Source organism: Ammodytes marinus, assembly GCF_949987685.1.
Source record: "Ammodytes marinus genome assembly, chromosome: 20".
NCBI lineage: Eukaryota > Metazoa > Chordata > Actinopteri > Uranoscopiformes > Ammodytidae > Ammodytes > Ammodytes marinus.
Genome location: NC_137224.1, coordinates 19076416 through 19092485, shown reverse-complemented (window position 1 = coordinate 19092485; position 16070 = coordinate 19076416). Strand labels below are relative to the sequence as shown.

The 16070-nt window shown below is 41.6% G+C and overlaps 1 protein-coding gene across 1 annotated transcript; it reads left to right on the top strand.

Annotated features, from left to right (window-relative positions):
- Window positions 1–420: 420 nt before the first annotated feature.
- Window positions 421–15633, top strand: sh3bp1 (SH3-domain binding protein 1). The gene is made up of 18 exons (XM_080048735.1): window positions 421–567; window positions 3880–3922; window positions 4178–4282; window positions 5738–5814; window positions 6636–6747; window positions 6846–6922; window positions 7251–7338; window positions 7445–7513; window positions 7653–7743; window positions 7841–7977; window positions 9379–9490; window positions 9903–9984; window positions 10081–10161; window positions 10248–10361; window positions 10798–10895; window positions 12722–12893; window positions 13343–13683; window positions 15015–15633. The coding sequence occupies exons 1-18, from the start codon at window positions 518–520 to the stop codon at window positions 15332–15334; spliced, it is 2169 nt and encodes a 722-aa protein (XP_079904861.1). The 5' UTR covers window positions 421–517; the 3' UTR covers window positions 15335–15633.
- Window positions 15634–16070: the final 437 nt, after the last annotated feature.

The window sequence follows — 16070 nt, the reverse complement described above, 5'->3', positions numbered from 1 at the left end:
AGATAACCTGTGACACAATAATGCACAAATGATGAAGTTTAAGATATCAACCTGCAAATATTTATTCACCATGCATTAAATAGATTTTTACACTCTCATACAGTTGGAGGAAATGGTGAAATTTCTTCTTGAAAAGCAAAATAAAATCCATAGACATGTGCCACTGTAGGCCTACATCTACTGTATAATCTCAGGGTTAACACCTTATCACCAAGGACAGGCAATCTTTCAATCATAGTGTCACATTTAAACCTAAAAAAAAAAAAAAAAATTCTCTCTTCCCCCCTCTGGGCCCACACTCTATCTGTGCAACTTCCTCATTGACATAAGAGCACCGTGCTGAAACAAGAACGAAAACTGGCGGCCCAAACACGCACACATTAACACACAGACACAACAGAGGCAGAGGTTGACCCGGTCTGTACCCTTAATGAAGTGACTGAGCTGGAGCCTGGAGGGTTTGGGAGCAGGATATACCTTGTTGTGGGGCTGGTGCTGTTTGGAACCCACTGCCAGCATGCTGCGGCAGGCTCAGAGCATCCTCAAGCAGCTTGGCTCTGCGGCAAAGTGAGTGCTTCTATCTGAACTTTTTCTTTTTTTTCTTTTCTTTTTTACAAAATGTTATATTAAAGCTGTAATAAGCAGATCAAGGCTCTCACAATCAAATGTACGCTGGCTTTCAACTTCTTGTGTTAACCAAAAAGTGATTTTGGTGTAGGGCAGGATATCAGTTGACGGTTTACATATCTATAGTGTTACTCTATTGGGACTATAGTATTGTAATTTCTAAAATAACTTTGAAATAACACCATTTCCTCTTGGAAATGATAAGTTTAATTGTAGTCCTGTTCAAAATAAAACACATCGTTGCTTGTGTGGCAGTGCACTTTGAGTTTTTCAAGTGAATTGATGTTAGCTGGAGATATGGCTGTAAAACTGACCGCTAAACTAGTTTGGCTGCCTTCATAACAGCTCTTCTCCTTTGTAGTTTCACTTTAAAGCTGCTGCTGTGACTCTCCTTACAGACTCTTCTTATATTTCTTAAATCCACAAACTCCAATGGACTTTCAAAAAAGTGTATCAACGGCTGCTAAAGTGGATTTTCATTTCAGAGTGACATTCTGCATTGAGATAAATGTTGAATTCTGCTTTTGTTTTCCACCACGGTCGCGTTTTTTTTCACAGTTGCAAAACACAGTGTTGAACAGTGTGTAAGGCTGGAATGGAATAGTTGCTGGTTCCCTCTTGAAAGTGAAACATGCTGTTTGGTGTTTTTGGGGGTAAACCTCAGACTCTTTTACGCATGAAATCCACAGAGGTTTCAACAGCACGCCGGAGTGGACAGTTTGAGGTCTGTGTAATCAGCACACATCATGAGGGCAGCGGTTGTCTCTAACAGGGGGAATGGTGCTCTTAAGAGTCCCTCTCAATTGCTTTGGAACATTTTTTACATTCACAGTTTACTATGTTCAAACCCGCTCACACGAACAGACAACCAAATGACAAAAACAGCACATGTTGTTTTGCAAAATGACACTACTTCCTTGAAACTTGACACCCAACCACTAAACATAGAATTTGATACAATAATACAGTAAATGTATTGTCTGTAAATGCCAGAAAAATGACACTGTTTTCTTTGCGGAAAGTACACATAACTCATGCCACAGTATGATGATGGATCAGGTTTCTCTGAACCCATTGGCCAGCATCTCTCTCATAGAGAGGTCATGATTAACTATGTGATCAATAAATGTTTCCCTAATTTAATTATAGCAATGCACCCTAACAGGGGCACCTCTAACTCTATATGAACTGATTGATGAATTGTGCACACAGAGTTCACACAGGTGTTGACTATATTTAGAACTGATAGAGCCGTTTCAAACAGTTACCAAGTGTTTCCAACATGTTGACACAGTTATTCAATTACATTTAGTGTCTTTCTTTGTGAGAAGTATTTACTGTTTTGAAAAGTGTGTGTTCAAACTCATTAAAACAATGGCTGTTTGTTGCAGCTGTTTATCACAGTCTCAGTTTCATGGGTGAGTCGTGGGTGTCACTTTGTTTGTGTGTTGAACAGGCTGAAAACCTCTGATCTGGAAAGTTTGGGTCTGTGCGTAACAGTGACTGACGTTGGCAAATGAGTGGGTGCCCAAATCATACATACACTGTACACCCTGTCTGGTTAACTTTTCTTGGTGCAAACTTAAATGCAGAATGTGTGTGTGTGTGTGTGTGTGTGTGTGTGTGTGTGTGTGTGTGTGTGTGTGTGTGTGTGTGTGTGTGTGTGTGTGTGTGTGTGTGTGTGTGTGTGTGTGTGTGTGTGTGTGTGTGTGTGTGTGTGTGTGTGTGTGCGCGTGTGTGTGTGTGTGTGTGTGTGTGTCTCTCTCTCTTTGCGTGTGCGTGTGTAGGCCATGCAGCCTCTACCTCTGACGCACTCTCTTTTAATAATAGACCCACACAGCGTGCATCTGCAGAAGAGCAACTTGGGCTTCAACTACCACAGCAGCACATCACCCAGTTCTCAGTCTGTACTGTCACTAGGACCTTGAATGAGACAAACACATTATGTACATTACATTAAACACACACACACACACACACACACACTGAAATAATTTACATACAGTACTTTGTTTGTGTAAGACTCTAAACAAGAAAAGAAAAAAAGATTAACAACCAAAAGTGTAACAACACATCATTCTTTATGTCACCGTGATCAGAGTAACCTCCATCATCTCAGCTCTGAACAACACAGACTATTGGTCTCGACACACACACACACACACACACACACACACACACACACACACACACACACACACACACACACACACACACACACACACACACACACACACACACACACCTCCACTGACACAAACACACACACACACACACACACACACACACACACACACACACACACACACACACACACACACACACACACACTTTTACTTTCTTAATAAAGCAACATCTGCTCACACGCTCTGATGTAATATTATCTCTATGTGGAGTAAGCATTTTTATTTCTGCAGAAGAAAGGAAAAGCTAAATTGAGAGTCAGAAATATAAAGAAAAAGAAGGAGGAACTGTTGTGTGGTTGGAACACATTGGGGGAATTCTCCTCTTGAGTGTTTGGAAACGTCACATGTTGACTGGAGGAAACAAGGTGCTTCACATGAGGCCCATCTGACCTGTGTGTGAGCTGGGTTGGGCTTCCTCTCCTTGTTTTGTGACACCATGCTTAACGATGTTCTCAAAGCTGCTGAGGTGTTGGTCGTGATTCACCTCTCTGTTAGTGTTTTCACAGAGCTGGTGCTAAACTACGCCGCAGCTGCAGCCCACGCACTCTCCAGGTTTAGATGGTGGGCTTCATGTCACCTAAAAAAAAGCACTATATTGTGAGCTGGCAGATGCTAAAATGCTCCTTAGCTGGTCATTGTTGATGTCTGTTAAATGTCTCTCCAGCACATGAACACAGCAAAATAGTTTTACTGTTTGTTTGTTTTTTTTCTTCAAATTATACATAGTACAGATATATGATTGCAAGATTGGCCTACCAACAGTCCAAAAACCTAAGATATTCAATGTAAGACGGACCATATGAAAGCATCTGTGGAGCAGTTAACCAATCAAAGTCCTCAAGTTATGAAAAGAGATTTAATCATAATTTGAATATGTAATAAGAATGATATATAACAGTCTGTTAAGCTTTGAAATGGTCGAGAGAAAAATAATTTGCAATATTTTTTACTATTGAATCATTTGTTGACATGACTAGTTTGACATTTTAGGAAATGTGCTTCTTCTATTTTTGAATAAGTTGTTTACCTATAAATTCTCTGACCAACACTGCATACACTCCTGCAGGTCACAAGATGCCACTGAACTTCTACACGAGGACCTGGTTTTGGTGAGATAAAAAATAAATAAATTCTGCTTTATCCCTAATCTACAATAAATGACTTATTAACAAGTTAGCATCATAGTTTCAGCTGCATTTTCTTACATTTTGATTCCAAGCTTTATTCCAGTCCCTTGGGCTGCAGAAGATACACCCACCATAACTCAGTCACGCTCAGTCTGGCATCAATCATCATTATTATATAGAATATATCACACACAATTATTGACTGATGTATTTGTGTGTGTGACTGACTGGATGAAGGTGGAGCAGCGGGTGGAACCGGCCAAGAGAGCGGCTCAGGTCCTTCACAAGAAGCTGCAGGGCTGCATGCAGAGTCAGCCGGGGCTGGAGGCTGAAAAACGAATGGTACTGAAACTAATGCAGCCATTAACTACCATAAAGATTGGTTACTGATAGGCAGAATTTTATATGAAATGAATTGATTATCATGACTCACCGTGAATGTGATTGATTATTATTTGAACGATAGCTTTATTGTAAAAAAAAAAGTATTTGAATTAGTTTTCTGTTATTCATAAATCGGGTTATTGTTTCAACTGTATTCTTAAATAGTGTTGGGTATGGTTAAATACTATTACAAAACATATGTTATTTAAGCTCATCAAATGTTTTGTATGTGGAATTACAGTTTTTCTCAGTCGCTTTGGTGCTTTTCTCACATCACTATTAACATTTGCACAGCAGTTGGTGCATTTCTCAAAACAATTAGTGCAAACTGCAAAACCTAGTGGATAACCTGCAAAAGTACGTCACTTGCTCAAAATGGATAGTCTATTCCTCAAAAGCAAGTATTCATGTCAATGAAACTGCCAGTGTCATCAAAATGAGAAGTCTTGACACCATCGTTTATGAACAAGATAGTCAAATGGCTTTGTCATGTTTTCATTATGACAGTTTATTCTCTCAGTGTTTTCCAATGCAAAAAAAAGGTCAGAACTCGGTGACACTACCTGAAAATGCTCAAGACAGCACTATACACTACTTGTACAGCCATTTGAAAACTACAGTAAAGTTACATATTGCTGTAGTTAGGGGAGTAAGCGAGTACAAGACACTGAATACGTATGTTTCACATTTTTACTGTATATGCTCTTTGCAATTCTACAGCATGGTGCAAAAGAAAAATACACTTCAGTCACTTATTTAGAACAAACATAAAAAAACACTCTTTTGGTAGAGCTGTGCACAAATGTGAACAATATAACAGGACATATTGTAACTGAACATATATAGGTAAATCATTCTGGCACATCCAGACGTTCCTGTCTGTCTGGCCACATATTTTCATCTACATCACAACGGATATTATCCCTTGCAATGCAGCGAGGAAAGTATCTATGATAAAGAAAAGGTATAAAATTTGCTTGACAGAATTTGATAACTAGTTCAACAATTTTGTATGTAATGACTCAAGCAATGAAATGAAGACTATTAGTTTTATTGGGAACGACTATTCAGCATCCATAAGTATAGTTCATTCTGACTGACATGACATAAGCAAATGACAATGTTATAAAACAGCAGAGAATTGTATGAAAGCAACTGATACATGTCCAAAAGCATTTGCAATTTGTTCAGAGGAAGGAGAAATTGCTACTATGATGTGCTCAAATGACTAAATGTTGCGGAGGTTGAACTAATAGTTATGAGAATTTTCATTCTGATCTGAGAAAAGCACCAAAGCAACTGAGAAAAACTGTAATAATCGTAAAATAACTAGTAGCCAAAACTATCAAAAATATGTGGTGAAATAAGAACTACCTCAAATAACAAGTGTTACATTTGCTTTTATGTCGACAGAAAAAGCTCCCCCTGATGCAGCTGTCCTTTGGCATGGCAGAGAGCCTCAAGGACTTTGATGCACAGTCCCCTATCAGGTGACAAATCTGACCTTTTTCTATCTATCTATCTATCTATCTATCTATCTATCTATCTATCTATCTATCTATCTATCTATCTATCTATCTATCTATCTATCTATCTATCTATCTATCTATCTATCTATCTATCTATCTATCTATCTATCTATCTATCTATCTATCTATCTATCTATCTATCTATCTATCTATCTATCTATCTATCTATCTATCTATCTATCTATCTATCTATCTATCTATCTATCTATCTATCTATCTATCTATCTATCTATCCATACATCCATACATCCATGCTCTTTTACCTGACCACTTTACTAGTAGCCTTGTTGTCATGTGAAAGCCACATGACTTGATGGTTTTCAGTTCTTGATGAAAAAGAAAGAGGATCTGCACACTGTCCACAGCTTGTGACTGGAGCTCTATTCATGTTTTTATTCAGTTACAAAGCTAGGTGAGGTGTGATTGAATCATGTCACTCGCTCTATTTTTGTTGTTGTTGTGTCAGTGGTTTTTAAGACAAAAAAAAGATCCATATTAGACAGATAGTTCCATCTAGAACAATTAGTTCTTGTTGCAAGCTCTCCACACAGTGCATGTGCCTCCTGTATGTGTGTTCCAATTGTTTCTACCCTATCATACTGTATCCATCTGAATGTATATACATTGAGAAAGAGGAGGGGACCATAAACTGTGTGTGTGTGTGTGTGTGTGTGTGTGTGTGTGTGTGTGTGTGTGTGTGTGTGTGTGTGTGTGTGTGTGTGTGTGTGTGTGTGTGTGTGTGTGTGTGTGTGTGTGTGTGTGTGTGTGTGTGTGTGTGGCAGGAGGGTGTTGGAGATGTGCTGTTTCATGGAGAAGATGCTGGCCAGCATGCTGGCAGACTTTGAGATGAAAGTGGAGAAGACGGTTCTGGAGCCGCTCAACAAGCTCAGTGAGGTGAGGAGGATGGCTGCTGGTATATGTAGAGCCATGTATTCATATCAAATAAAATGAATTGATGTCTCAAATTGACATTTTCTTTGACTTTTTTTAAGGATGACTTACCAGAGATTCTCAAGAACAAGAAGCAGTTTGCAAAGCTCACTACAGACTGGAACAATGCAAAAACCAGGTGAGATACACAGCCTCTGTCTGGGCTTGATGTGATACGATTTATCCACTGACAAAGCTAATACACGCTGTACACTTTTCTGTTGGTTTGCGTGTGTGTGTGTGTGTGTGTGTGTGTGTGTGTGTGTGTGTGTGTTTGTGCGCATGTGTGTGTGTGTGTTTGCGCGCATGTGTGTGTGTGTGTTTGCGCATGTGTGTCTGCGTATGTTTGCGCGCATGTGTGTGTGTGTGCGTGTGTGTGTGTTTGCGCGCATGTGTATGTGTGTGTGTGTGTGTGTGTGTGTGTGCGTGCTTGTGTGTGTGCTTGTGCATGTGTGTGTGTGTGTCAGGAGCCAAGCCAGCACTGGTGCCCAGGCAAAGCAGGACGGTCTCAGGGAGGAGGTAGATGAAGCTTGGAGGAGGCTGGAGAGCATCAAGGTATCGGTACAGTGTTGTTTGAAGAGCAAGGCCCTGAACCTGTGTGGAATGAGCAGGTTGACCTATCTATGACCTCTGACCTCTGTGTGTGTTTATGTGTCTGCAGGACACGTACTCTGCAGACCTGTATCACTTTGCAACCAAGGAAGAAGACTACGCTAACTACTTCATCCGTGTGAGTTGCGTTGTTGTGTGAAAGCTCAATAGAATAGATTTTCATAGGAAGTGTTCACACAGATGTTGTCAAACCCACACAGACTGATGTAAATTCCTCAAGTCATAAACGGACCTCTCTTGTTTCTCTGAGCGTATAGCTGCTGGAGCTGCAGTCAGAATACCACAACAATTCCCTGGCCTTCCTGGACAAAAACATCAGCGAGCTCAAAGAGAATAACAATCAAAAAGGTGAAGTCAGTTGGAAGTGAATTTTATTTGCTCCGCTGTCACTGCAACCTTTCTACGTGTTTTGTCATTTCCTCCGTGTACTTATCTGGTTCCACAGGGCCACCACTAGGCCTCTCTAACCACAAGGTCTATGGAGAACCTCTGCTCTCCCATCTGTCTACAAGCAACAGAGAAATCGCCACGCCCATCCAGGAGTGCATTCACATGCTGCTGAAAACGGGCATGAGAGAAGAGGTAGGACTGACGGCTTCAATAACCATGACACTCTGATACAGCGTACAGCTTTGTTTTACAGACCACAGTCTGCAGTCCACATGTGTGTCTACTTTTTTTTTGTTAGCCCTTTTCATACAGACACTAACCACTCTGCAAAAGAAGCTTATTTTACTTGACTAGAGCATCACCACTTTGACTTGACTTGTTGGCCGTACACTTATCATTCTGCTGTCTGTGGTGCTGATATAGCTTTGTGGTATGGCCTCATGATGAAGCAGCTTTTGCACAAGAGGCCTTAAAATACCCTCCTTTGTTGCACATCTGTCTCAAACTTGTAATACCCCTTAAATTGTCCAACAGTGATCAGTGTTCAGGCAAATTTTCGGCACCATAAATGTAACATTTCATTGGGTTTCATTTGTTTGTTGTTGGTGGCTTTATAGGAAGTTCCCTTGGGTCACTTCTGATTAGTGAGCATCACTGACATAGCATGAAAGTTTATACTCTGGGTCAGACGAGATGCATGATATATACTTGTATATGTGTATGTTTCAATTCACATATTCAAATCTATAAATTGTTCAGCACTAGTGCTGAGGCTGATGGTAGTGCCATTATTTTGCAGATATTTTGTGATAAACCCTGAATATTTGACACATTTAACTGAAAACCGTGACTGTCTTAAAGGCAATCCATCTTACAGTGGATGAGACATTTCCTGTGTATCAAAGTGACTGAACCAGCTGACTTGCCAATATTGCTGCACCTCTGACCACCTATCGTGTCTAAACTTAAAGTAAGGGTTTGGCTTTTAAGATACTGTAGGGGTTGCAAAAAGCAAATGGAAACTGAAGATTAAATTAAAGAAACCTTATCTATCCTGGGTCATTTATTATATATTCAGTGGATGGATTGGCGCAGTTGATTGCTCAATATGATATTCTAAAGCAAACGTATATATTTTCCAAACACTTTTGACTAAAACTCCACTGTACCTGGTCTTTATAGGTGGAGTCAGTGATTAGTACTTGTTGTCAAAATCACTTTTTGTCAGTGAATACCAGATTGTGTGTGCGCTGGATAAAAATCTGGTGTTAATACACAGCCTAGGCTCTGTAAACTGGTATGTCAACAAAAGGGGCCCAACGTAGCTAGCAAAATGCCAGTTTACGGAGCCTAGTCTGTGTATTAACACTGGATTTTTCATTCAGTGCACACTAAATATGGACATGTAGTGGAGAGTGACGAGATATTCACAAATTCATTTGGCAACAAGTGCTCTCCAGAATCGCTGACGCCACCTTTAACTTGAGCATGGCTGGTCTTGACTGCAGCCCTGCTTCTAACCCTTATCTCTCCCACGTTAATCACTCTCCTTTTCCATCTCTGTCTGGTTCCCTCCCCCCCCTGTCCCCTCAGGGCCTGTTTCGCCTGGCAGCAGCAGCCTCAGTGGTCAAGAGGCTGAAGAGTTGTTTGAACCAGGAAGCGGTGGACCACAGTGAGTTCAGCATGGACCCCCATGCTGTGGCCGGTGAGGACGCTTCCCTCTGATTTCCTCTTTAGTCTCTAGTTTAGTTTCACTCTCCCTCGATTGTTCAGCCATAGTATGACTTTCACAGCTCAACCTAACTTCCCATTTCCCCATCTGTTGACTCCCAATGCAGCTGCTGTTGCACGCTTCCAGTAATGTATAATGCAGAATTTCCTGTGCTATAGAGATCATTTTTAGAACAGTAATATAATAGCATTGAACATGATGATCGAACACAGTTGAGATGGCGTTGAATATAGCAACAGTGAAAGAAAACATCAATATCATTAGTTTTGATAATACATATTATTATTATATTTCTTAAAACACAACACAGGGGAGTAATTAGGTTCAAATATAATCCCTGCTTGTTTTACTGTAATGATTCTTTTCTTTGGGTGTGTTGTCACAGGAGCCTTGAAGAGTTACCTGCGAGAACTTCCAGAACCTCTCATGACCTTTGAGCTCTACAATGACTGGTTTAAAGCAGCAGGGTGAGTACCATATCCACACTAGACTGTACATCTCCTGTTTCTTTTACTTTGCTTTCAAGTATGTCTTTCTTGAGTTTAAACTATTTGTCTTAATAGGGAAAAAGAGCCGACAGAGAAGCTGGAGCAGTTCAGAGCGCTGCTGAAGAAACTGCCGGCTGAAAACTACAACAACCTCAGGTGTGTACTCTCTACCAGAGTCACATGATCAAATGCCTGTCCCTCTCTTTCTCCCTAGTAATCTATATGTTCTTTCTCCCTGTCAGGTACCTGGTGCAGTTCTTGTCTCTGTTGTCCGAGCAGCAGGCCTTAAACAAGATGTCGCCCAGTAACATCGCCATCGTCCTGGGGCCCAACCTGCTCTGGCCCCGAGCTGAAGGGTGGGTATAACTACAGACCCGATTCATCATCTTTCCATCTCTCTTTCTTCCCCTGCTTTGTTAAATACCACACTGCATTCACACTTGCCCCCCTGTCTCGTCCGCCCACTATTCTTCTTTCGTCATCTTTGTGTCCCAATATAAGGGCATGAGCATTAGTGACATATTTCATCATCAGCCTGATCTATGAGTCACATGAAACTGAACCGCAACATCCGTGTCACAGATAAACAGTGAATGATGGTTTATCTGCTGACACTTTCTTATAGGGAGGATTAAATTTGAAGGAAGAAACTCTTAACAGTTTTTTTTCCCTCTGCATATAGTTATGTTTTAAGCTAAGCATACATTTGTGAGCCACTTGATTTTTTGTTTTTACTTGAGTGATGGACCATGGTTGATTTTGTCTATAAAAACTAACTGTCTGCCTCTTCAGGGAAGCTGCTCTGTTTGACATGGCGTCGGCTTCTTCGGTCCAAGTGGTGACGGTGATTGAGCCACTTATTCAGTACAGCTCCAGCCTGTTTCCAGAAGGTATGTGAACACCAAACACTGATGTTACCCCTTAATGTGACATGAACATGCAGGCTCTAAAGCATCATGATAAAATAATAGCTCAGATCTAAGATAATGACTAGTTGGATGTTAAGGCAATTTGTAGAGATCACTGATTTACCTAAGGGGGCCACGGGGCAAAAGTGAGCTAAACTGAAAGAATGTGTGTTTTAATACTAAATTTGAACTCTGCAAGAAAGAGAATCAAGATTATCTATTGATGCAGGTGACACATTAATGCACCTGTATTACCAAACATTACTATGACAACGGGCAACTGTTAGCAGTCATGCCATTAGCCGCAGAATTACTGCTTATTGAACAGGTTTTTAATATGGTGGCGATTTAATGTAGTGAAATGCTATTACAATGTACAATTTAAAGAGAAAAAAAGTCTTGCGGCATTATTGGCTTGTCTTTACACCACCCCGGCGTGCTGCTTTCAACACTCAACACTGCAAACCACTATCAACTCAACCATCTAAACAACTTCATTTGGCAGAAAAACTGAAATTCACCGCGCCCATTGCACAGGAAATACCGACAACTACGTCAAGTGATGTAGGTTAAAGTTGAACCTGGAAGTCTGTCTGTAAACTGTGCTAAATGTTTACATGGAAGTTTGGTTTGTAATTGTAACTTTTCCAAATACGTCTTGCTTACATGTGGGGTTTGTATATAACATGGTCGGGTTTTGCTCCTCTGGCTTCCCCAATTGGACTTCTTTTTAAAGCGGCTACGAGTAACATTTAAATATATTTTAAACAGCCTCATGTTTCCTCTCATAATCATAAATTACCTTTAACAGCAAACGAGACCATCAGTGCAAAGAAAGACGTTTTTATATAGTTTTTATTGCTGCATTTGATCTGGTCGTACACCCAGTCCGATTTTCGGTTCACGCGTGCATGCTCTATGGTCACATATCCGTATTGGTCACAGATTTCAGTGTGGCGCAGGAACGTGAATTGAGAAGCCTATCCCTCCTGGTGAGGGAAGGGGAGCGGGAGCCTTGTTTGAGACAGTTGTTTGTCGTCATAATGACTGATAACGGGGCTGAACCATAAAAGAAAAAAAAGAAAATGCAATGAAGAAAAGCTAAAAGGGAGAGTGATAGTCGGGCGGGAGGGCGTTGCCAAGCAACGTATACACAATTTCACGCAGCGAAACTAGACTGCAGTGTTTACTCCTAAATGAATGAGCGGTAGCCTATTAAAACAAAGTTTACTTTGCCTCACCAGCATCATCAGATGACCATTATTCATCGGAAATAGTCATTATTTACAACATAAACACATTACCTCACCGTGATCCATACTAACTGCCATCTCTCGTTCATTCGCTTTGTGTGAGGACACGGGGACTCGTTCAGCTCCGTGAGAGGTGACAATGCATCAACTCATTGCAATCAGGTGTGTTTAGCACTTACTGGCATTAGTTGATGCTGTGTCACCCATAGACTCACGGAGCCGAAAAGAGTCCGGTGCCCTCACACTTTCAACACACGGACACGCACCATATTGCTTCCTGATTATTTGAATCTTGCGCTCCCTGCACGAGCTACAAAACAGCTTCACGACAGCTGGCGTCGTAATAATACTACCGCTTTTGTTCAAAGGTGTCGCCAACGTGCCGACTTACTCGTAGTAGCTTTAACACAATCAGATCTCAGCAATAAAAATGAGTGAGTTCAATTATTACCAATGACATTGAGTGATGAACGTAACTAAACAAATAGGAAGTAACAACCTGAATTGTTCTTGGAATTAAATGCTCTTTATTTTTAATTTCTTTCTTTTGGTCAGCGGTATCCTTTGAGATCCCGGAGCCTGCCGTGGTCCCTGATGTGTCCCTGCCAGCCGCTGTGGCCCAGGCTCTGAGCTCAGAGAAGGAGAAACTAAGCAGAACGGTCTCCTCCTCTTCATCCACTGCTTCCTCCTGCTCCTCTTACCACCTCGCTCTCTCAAAGACAAACAGGTATCGCTCTGAATCCGCAAACTGCATTCACGGAGCAATGACGTTAACATTGTGATGACTGCACAATAACACCATCCTTACTGCCCTATTATATGACATAAAGGGTAAAAAGCTTCCTTGGGTTTGCACACTATTGTCGTCAAATGGTAGCACTGGATGATTCTGGAGTATTTGTACCTCATTGCAGTACTTTCAGCCTATAGGCTCTTTAAACTGGTATGTAAACAAAGGACAAAGGGGGGCTCCTTAGCTAGCAACATACCAGTCTACAGAGCCTAGGCTGTGTATTAAAACTGGATTTTTTTTTTCAGCACACACACAGTACGGACAAGTAGTGGATCGTGAGGAGATATTCACTGATTTTGACAGAAAGTGATTTCGACAACAAGCATTCTCCAGAATTGCTGACTTCACCCTTTAATTAACATGTGTCTCATTCCTTCCCTCAGCACAGCCTCTCTGGACAGTGGTGGCTTCTTCCTGGTGAAGTCTGGCTCGGTGAGTCGCAGTGGCAGCTCCACATGGGCCAGCCCTGTAGCTGAGACAGCAGCACCGACCCATCAAAGCAGCACATCCTCCATAGATCTCTGCCAGGCCGCAGCCTCCAACACCTCCGCCGCCTGCAGCTCAACCAATCCCCTCCCTAAAGCAACCGGAGCAGTGCCAAACCCAGGGCAGGCCACCAGTCCCACCCAGAAGCAGAGCTCCGATCAAGGGCAGCTGCACCCAATTTTAGAAGCACCTCCGGAATCCCCCAGTGTGTTCGTGAAGATCGCCACACCCTATAAACGTGAGTCTAGAGTGCCCAATGGCTGTCCATAGCTCAGATGTTGACTCATTCAGTAACACAAGGATCTCCAGAATTTGAGTGTTGCATTTGTTAATTTAGGGAGACACTTGAAGGTGCTCCAGATGGAAGCAGCATAGGCTTAGTAAGGGGTTAGGTTCAGTTTAGTTCCTGCTATGGGTCAAGCTCCAGAAACCCTGGATCTTACATTTACCAAGTGTCTTTTGTAACACCCTTCCTGCTTGCAAAATGCCTCAGGCTCCCAACACAGCCTTTCAGTTAAGAGTTTGAAGTGTCATCATAACCCTGATGACATCACTATGAAGTGTCATCATAACCCTGATGACATCACTATGACTTCATGAAAACTTCTCTCAGAGCCACATAGGAAATTGTGTTTGCAGGTTGAGTAGAAGTGGTTGTTATGTGTTAAATTGGTGTAGTGCCCCTTTAAGTGGCCTAAAATGCAGTAGCCCCCTCCTTCACTGTGTTTTTTTTTGCTGTAGACCAAAGCATGCCTAAACTCCTTGCATCCTGTACAGATTCTATAGAGTCCTAATGGTGGCCAGTCAGGTCAAGTTAACCGAGACATAATAAATCTACTGCTCTTGTTGTAACAGCAAGGAAGTACACAGGAAACAGGACGTCTCACACCACTGACCAAAATATCAACCTCTAGCACCCGTGCGTCATCTCTCACATTGTTGTAACTGCCTCACTCGAGGGTAGAGTCTGAAATGCTTTCCCTTATACATCATCCTGATATGTCTGTCTGGACACAAAAATGATTCCCACAACAAAACAATTTCCTACTTGAATTGTATACTGTTGTCTGACATTGTGTTAAGCTGCAGTGTTTCACCCATTCAACAATGCCTTACTTTTGCTTAACAGCTGCCTCTATGGCCACATGTTACAATTACGGATTCACAGTGCTAAAATAATGTAATGCTAAACTGTCAACAAGAGTGTAGTTACACAGAAATATCTTTTAAAGAGTTAGCTAGCACTAGCTAACTTTAGCAACCGTAAGCTATTGATCACACCAGACCAGAGAAGTAAGGCTGTAGTAAATCCTTTATTAGAGTTGATATGAGTTTATTAAATGCAGTGAATATGTGTTTTATTCCTTGTGAATTTCACTTTTCACTTTTTTTTACAAAAGCTCCATAGCCTTGCTTTAAGTAAAAGCATAATACATAGGCTATTTGAATCTTGAATTTTATGGCTGTAGCTTCCTCCTCATTTAGACAATATACAACCCTTTTCTTACATCTGTTTTGTTTACGGCCTCTTTCATTTATAATGACGTCCTTCCCTTTCTCATCCTACAGCAAAGAGATCTTTCACCCCAAACCGAGCTAACCCAGCTGACGAGCAGGTGACGGTTCATTTCTCTAAACCCAAACCCCCTCCACCTCCCAAACTCCAGCCCCCTCCACCTCCCAAGCTCCAGCCCCCACTGATCCCCACAGCCCCGGCGGCCGCAGACACAAGGACCCAGCCCGGCCAGCCGACACCCGCACCCAGAGTTTCAGCTCCGATCTGCCTCAAAAAGCCTCCCCTGAAAAAGCCTGGAGTCAAAGCCCCAGCCTGCCCTCCCCCACTTCCTCCGCCGTCACAAGCGAAAGCAGTTCCCTCTTTGGTGCAGTGAGCAAAATAACTCACGTTCCAGTCATTATAGGCTTTGTGTGTGAACGTTCCTGTTGTAGTTCTTTCCAGCTTAGTTCCTTATTTTTTGGTCTATCAACGTATCTGAAACAACTATCACTTATTTATTCTTCATTACTGGTGATGTCCTATATTTCCCAGAATGCAAAGTAAATCTTTTTCTACACAATAAAGGAGTCCAGCCATCGAAAACTGATTGACAGTGATTTGTGGTTCTTCAATGATGCATTGCACAGAAGATGGCAGCTGTGGCGAGTGTAAACCATAGTATATAAAATGGATGTAGCATCCGGGCTGACCTCAGTTATTCCAACTGCATGCCATCGTCCTGGTTTATGCGCGTCGCCATATTTTCAGATTATTCATACATTTTAACCTCCAATAGAATACACATTCACCCCACTCAGTGTTGCCATGGAGATATGAACTAAACATACATACTAGAATGATTTTTGAACCAGGCCTTAAATGGGTTTAATAATGTTGTGAAAACGGCATATTTAACATGGGAGTCATTGAGAAATTGCTGTTTTGAAACCTGCCCTTAGTGGCCACTGGCTGTGGTTGGGGCTTGGTGTAAACCCATGTTTGATACAACAGATTCCAATAGTGATGAAAAATTTACTTTTCACTTCTACCTTTGAGGTCTACCTTTTGAGGATTTAGGGTGGAATACTCCTTTAAACCATCTTCAACTGTTAAGCCTGGAACACAGTGTG